General features: G+C 39.6%; 1 protein-coding gene across 1 annotated transcript; it reads right to left on the bottom strand.

The window, feature by feature from the left end:
* Positions 1-1781: 1781 nt before the first annotated feature.
* Positions 1782-4769, bottom strand: LOC147279655 (patellin-3-like). Its single transcript, XM_086251211.1, has 4 exons — positions 3307-4769; positions 3065-3189; positions 2755-2896; positions 1782-2554 (listed from the first exon to the last, which is right to left on the bottom strand). Exons 1-4 carry the CDS (start codon positions 4645-4647, stop codon positions 2300-2302), a joined length of 1863 nt encoding a protein of 620 aa, XP_086107337.1. The 5' UTR covers positions 4648-4769; the 3' UTR covers positions 1782-2299.
* Between the last annotated feature and the right edge of the window lie 2127 nt (positions 4770-6896).

Below are 6896 nucleotides of genomic sequence, written 5' to 3'. Positions count from 1 at the left end.
ATTAGAACTTTACGAGTTTAAATACTCATCAAAAGTCACATGTTAATACCAGATTATCACGTTGACGTAATATCATGCATGTTGCAGTCGTAGGTATAATGGTGATACCAAATTATCATATTAAACTGTAATTATTGTTTATGGTATGCATTAAAGATGTGGTCTACCAAACCCCTGAAGACTATTAGTTCCCGTTTGAGATTGTTGTGGAGAACTCAAAAGCTGCTGTGGATAATAATTCTTAATCACCCACAGCAGTTTTGGTATTTGGTAAAAAAATGAAAAAGTGTTTTGCCCCACAAATCTCAACTCCCCATAACAAAAATAGAAAGCAAGTTTATATGTGTTTTTGAAAGCTGCAGTGAATCACAGCAATAATGAAAATTTTATTTTACCTATAATACCCTCATTTTAGTAATTATAAATAGTCACAGCAGTTTGACATTACAATTTATCAAACATCTTCATACTGCTTTTTGTACTCACAACACTTTTGAAAATATAATTTACCAAACATTCAACTGTTTTACTTCACAGCTGACTTTACTTCACAGCTGCTTTACTTCACAGCCGTTTTTTCTCGCAGCAATCCCAAACTAAGCCTAATTACACCCTTTTGATTTACCGATTTGATTCACCCTTTATCAAGAGTTTTTCTAAGTTAAATCTTAATACGCGCATACTCACACAGTTAAAATAACAAAATTTCATAAAAAACTTCAAATCTTTGAGGATAATTCATTTTTTGAGATAACTTTCGGAAAGTGCAGTACCCAAAAGAAAATTCCCAACTACATTTTCTTTTTAACTTCTTATTGAAAAATTTAAAAATTATGTTCTTACTTTACCCCACTCATTTCCTTCCCTTTCCCTTTGACATGACAATTTGGTCTGAATTGTCTATAAATAGTAAAAGTAAGGATCCATTTGAATTGAAAAAATTTAGAAGAACAGATTTTGATATAAATGATAAGCTTACTTTGGTTGGAAAAACTACAAAAATACTTGATATAATGTACTTAAAATGCAAGCAAAATCCAGCTGTAGCTAACATCAACCCATACTTCACCTTGTGTAGGACAGATGGGGGATGGGGGATCCTTGGTCCTTGGTTTACTAACATCAACCCATACTTCACCTTGCATTACCAAAATTGGGTTGATTTACTATGTAGGACAGATGGGGGATCCTTGGTCCTCAAGAATAACCAATTCGCTATTTTAAGGCCTTTCATGTTCCCTACAAAAAAAACTTGCCTGTAATAGTGCCACTGAACTGGCATCCCAGTGCAGAGAGAAGGGTGGGCATCAATAGGACCCACCCTTTGCCTAACCTTTTTTTCTCTATCGGAATGCCACCTCATTGGCACCGGTGCAAGTAAGTTTCTCTCTTCCTAAATTATCCCCCATTGTTTATATACATTTCCTCCAAAAGATACTCCCACATTGTTTATATACATTTCCTCCAAAAGATACGCACACTTTTGTATGCCAAATCTCTATCAAATTCTCACAAGAGATTTTCTTAATAAAAAATTAGGCGTCGGAAGGTCCTTAACTAGTCACCTTATTAACACATTTTTTTATGAAAAAAATCTCACATTAAAGATATAAAGGCCTTGTTAATGGCTTATAAAAATTTGAACTACTTCCATTACCAATTGGTTTTTGAATAAATGCCTAGATTTCTTCAGTTCAATTTTTGCATGATTAAGAGTCCATAGAGACCCAAATAAAAAAATAAAATAAAAAAGTCCATAAAGACAAACTCCGAATAGCAAATTGAAAACATGAAAAAGAAATTAATAAATAACAAATGATTAATAGGCACACAGCAACTGACCAACAGATGAACAAAAAAAAACCTTAAGGTACCAAATTTACACAAATTTTACAGGCAGTGTATCAAGAAAAGAAACAGAGTTTTGTGTCCCAAGTCCAAACACATGTCCATTCCCCTAAAACATATATATATACCTCAAATTGTTTCCCCCATCACATGCATCCCATCCAAACCAGGACTTGACTTCAACTATTGTTTACAATCCAAAACAAAATAGCCAAAATAATCCCCATAAACAAGAACAAATATGAATAAAAATACCCCCACAGACACCACTTGTTTTCTTCATTGCAAAGCAAAAATAAATATTAACCAAAAGAACCCAAAAATTAACCCTGTATTTAAAAACAAAGAACCCTGTTTATTCTGCAGGCACTGCAATTGTTGAATGTCTTGAATTTGTTTGGAAATGTTGACCCAAGACAGGTAGGCATGAATAATTAACTATTCAAGCGTTTTATTCAGAGCAAGGTTTGGTCTTGGACCTGTACAGGAGCTTCTTCTTCTTGGAACTTTGGTTATCAATGGTGAGCACAACCTTGCCTGCCTCACCAATCTTGTAGCTGTTTGAGATCACTGGTTCGTCGGTCGGGGCAACCTTCCTTGCCTTCTGCAAGATTATGGTGTAGCCATCCACGGCACTTGGAACAAATTCTGCTCCATAGCTCACATCCCAACCCACCACTCTCACTTCCCAAACTAGAACTCCACTCTGCAAATTCAACAAAACCCAATTACAATCAGAACGAATACATGTAGTTATGTACAAAGTTCGTTTATAGCAGAAATTTGTATGTCATACAAACAAATCCAACGATGTTTCACAAATCTAAACCTATTGTTAAAAAGTGTGTAAAAGTAAACTCGTCCGATTCAAAGGTTAAAGAAGCGTTTGTTGTCAAGCCTGCTTACCTCAGAAACTGGGATTTCCACGGTGTGTTTGGAAGCTGGCTTAACAGTGATCTCTGTGACACAGTCAGCTGTGGTGAATTCATTCTCACCCTCCTTGCTTAGCCCACCATACTGAACTGGTACATGCTCAGGAGCTATATATCTGTTTGTCAAAATTCAAATACAAACCAACGAATTAAAGAGAATTATACACACATACATACATACCCTTTTTGAATTTATAGTGAACAAGCGGCAGCCAAGCAGTAATGAGACAAAAAAGAAAAAAAGAAAAAAAGTGATATCAAAATGAATTAATTAGAGTACTTACTTGAAAAGGGTTTCAGCAGACTTGGATGGACCAGCAAATACAAACTTGCTCTTTGTCCTCTGGGTCAGGAAGGGGCTGATCATCCTATTGAAAGCAAGATACCACCATGGGACATTGATGAACACCTTCAACAACCAAAACCCAGAAATCAAATTAGCCAATAGTCAACAATTAATCACTACAAGAAATTAAATTAAATTAAATTAAAATTGAACTAGAGAGAGAATTGGAATATTAAGTACCTGTTTGGCTACAAACTCGGGATAGTTATCCTGAAGCAACTGAAGGGCGTGGTTGGTGACCTGGTTGTGCTCCCTCTTGAAGAGTCCAGGGAAGTTCTTGAGGTCGTTGACCTGAACAATGGTGGACAGACCAGTCGGGTAGAAATCGAACTTCCGGATGCTCTTCTCCAAGAACTGGATCCTCCACTTGATGAACTTGTTCCTCTTCTCTTCATCAGTGAAAGTGTTCTGGTACAGCTCCTTGTTCTGGAACTCCCCGAACACGTTGTAGCAGACCGGGTGGCCTTCCTTGTCGACTCCGTGAGTGAACACCACCTTGTCCCAGTGGCTTCCATGGTCCTCTTCAAGAACAGCGTCGACTCCGAACTCCTTGCGCCAGCGCACGGTGTTCTTGATCATGGTAAGAGCATCCTTCACCTTGAAGTCCCTGGCTCTCAGGAATTTCAACAGAACCACGTCGCTCCGCTCGTCCCCGAGGAGCGGAATTCCCCAGATGAACACCTCCTCCGGTGGCGGCGGAGGAGCGGCGGGGGCTTCCGCCACCTCTTCTTTAGGGTCCGCCGCAGCAGTAGCCTCGACTGCCACGTCAGCTGAAGTGATTGCCTCCTCTGGTGCCGGGGCGGGGGCTGATACAGCCACTATGGTCTCTTGAATGGCCTCCACAGTCTTGGCACCATCTTCGTCTACGGCCGTAACGTTTTCCACCACCTCCGTCACGACCACGGTCTCCGTTGGCTCCTCCGCTGGTGGCGGCGGCGCACACTTCTCTTCTTCTTTGGGTTCTTCGGCTATGGGTTTTTCGGCAGCAGCAACAGGAGCCTCAGTTTTCTCTTCTTCAGCAGTTTTGGGATCTTCAACAGCAGCAGGAGCAGGACAAGCAGTTTCGGTAGTTTCCTTCTCCTCTTTCTTTTCTTCTTCCTCCTTTTTCTCCTCAACTGCTGCTTCAGGAGCCTTCTCCTCCTCCTTGGTCGGCGGCGGAGGCGGCGGAGCAGTGAACTCGTGCTTGTTGAGGGCCTCCTGGATGAGCTGTTTGAACTCGTCGAGAGCCTTCTTCTGGGGTTCGGGAAGCTCGCCGACCACGTAGCTCTCCTCCTTGAAAGAGACCGATTGAGCGATTATCTTCTGACCTTCTTCAGTGGGTTTCTCAGTCTCGGCCACCTCCTCTGCCGCCGCAACAACAGGCTTCTCGGGAACTGCCTCCGGGGCCTCTGGCTCGGGAACAGGCGGCGACTCTTTGTCGGTCACAGACTTCTCGGCAGGCGGCGCGTCAGCTACCACCACGACTTCTCCGGTGTATGAAGAAGGCGCTGCTTCTGCAGGCTTCTGGTGCTCCTCAGCCATAGCGGAATCTTATTGAATGACGAATATTCCGTAGGGTGTAGAGAGAGAGAGAGATTGGGGAGAGAAGGAAGGGGAGGAGGGGGTTAAAATGATGGAGTGGAGGGTTGAGGGGGGTTTGAAGAAGTAGTAGAGGGGGATGGTTGATGTTGTTGATGTTGTTGTTGTTGTTGATGTTGTCTATGGGAAGAACCAGTCTGTCAGACCGGTTCGCCAGCTGGTACACCACTTTGTTTATGAACCGGGCCCACCACCCCACCCCACTCACTTCTAAAACCTCTTCTCTCCCATGTCCATCATCATATATATCCATTGTACTTCGCCTCACTATGTCGTATATAACGTGTCTCCTCACCCCATCCTCTCAACGACTCAACTAGTTCACTGCCCGCCTGCTGTTAATTTTTCCTCATTTTTTTTTTTTGTCTTTTTTCTTAATAAAAATATTGTGAAATTGGGTGTGTGGATTTTTGCCACCACTCAACTATTAAGAATTCATTACCCAAAGGACAAAAACCATATTTCACAAATCACAACTTATTCCTCCAAAATTACATTGAATGCATGCATATCCCTAAAATATCATAACCTTTGTCAACTTGATAGGAACACCTTAGAGGTTTTTTTTTTTGGGGGTGATGGAGCACCTTAATCTTTAATCATTCACTATCGTACATAAATAAAGTTTATGTGAGAAGAAGTCTTGAATTCAAATTCATTAACGATAGTTGTTAATAAAAAACAAAATTCAATAGCTAACAAAATTTGCAACTAGCTTGTTCATTAAGATTTTTATTATTTTTTAAGTTATCAAGGTTAACCCTTCTTCTGTCCAAATATTGCATTACAAGATTATATAATGACTTTTTTTCATAAATAAATCATCAAGTAGCAGCCTTAGCAAAATGAAAACGAACCAATGGAAGGGGTGCTTTTAAATATCTTTCCTTTTTGTCTTTGCACACGCAATGCAAGGATGAGGCCACTAATCCTGAATTTGTGGAGAAAGTTGGTAGTGTGATGACATATTGATGTTAGTGTCCTTTCAAAGAAATAAATCTCAAACTTACCTAAATAAACAGATAAGAGTAGTGCCCCTATTGGCTGTCACAATGATTCATTCATTGTCAAGAATCTTAATTTGTTTCTTTTTCTTGAAATTTATGAGTTCACAAATTAAATAGTCGGGAAGAAGAAGAAGCCGTTCTATGTATTTTTCAAAACAATGGGCCGCACATCCTTAATTGTTGAAGAGAGGTCACTTGAAATTTTCAGAAACCGCTAAAGCACGTTTCTTCTGATATTTATTATTAACCAAAACATCATTGCACCCCTCTAAATTGAAAAATTGAAAAATCCCTTCCCTCTCCTCAAAGATTTTATTCCTTAAAAAGAAAGAAATGACTACACAGTGACAGAGCTGTCAACGAGCGAGAATAAAACCGTGGAATCCAACACCGTTGAGGGACACGTGTCGAGTTATAAGTGGGTCTCTTTGGAACAGGCTGTCATATGATCAACAATGTAGAGATTAGGATTTAAAAATGAAAGGAAAGGAAACTTTGACAACATCGATGTTTGAGGCAAAGAACCGGCCGCAACAGCAGATGCATTGTAACGCCTGCCAGGTCGAGAGGGGGGGCCATTTGTCTTTTTGGGTCCTCGTGGGGGCCCACACCTATCAGTCTTGCTTCTTAAAGCAATCCAAAGCTGTTGGCTGGTTGTTCTTTGCTGTCCCTTTCTTTTCATTTGAATTTAAAATCCAAACTTTTTTTTTTTATAACAACAAAATCCAAACATATTTCAACTTTCTATTACCTCAGATACTTAATTACTTCAATTACAACTACACCTTTTCAATCCATATTTAATTTCACTTTAATCCTTCTTGTTTTATTTTAACAAATTTATGTAAACTGCATATCCCGAAACAGAAACAGATGAATATACCGTGAACATACACGAGTAAGAACACAAACGAAATATAGACCTCGTTTAACACTGCTTTTGAAAGGGCAAAAACGTTTTTAAAATAATAAAAGCACTTATTTTTTAAAAAAATGGTGTTTGGCAAAAAAAAAAAAAGTGCTTTGAATAAATTAAATAAGCACTTCAAGTGGTTTTGGAAGAAGTACATAGGAGGTGCTTCCTCCTAGAAGTGCTGCCAATGAAAAACACGGGAAGCACTTAAGCTAGTTTTAATGAATTTTTCAAGCTTCCAAATATATCCCTATTTACTTGAACAAATGCCC

This window comes from Dryas octopetala, chromosome 7, assembly GCF_963921425.1.
Source record: "Dryas octopetala chromosome 7, drDryOcto1.1, whole genome shotgun sequence".
Taxonomy (NCBI): domain Eukaryota; kingdom Viridiplantae; phylum Streptophyta; class Magnoliopsida; order Rosales; family Rosaceae; genus Dryas; species Dryas octopetala.
Note: the sequence above shows the minus strand (reverse complement) of the source record. Positions and strands in the feature narration are given on the sequence as shown.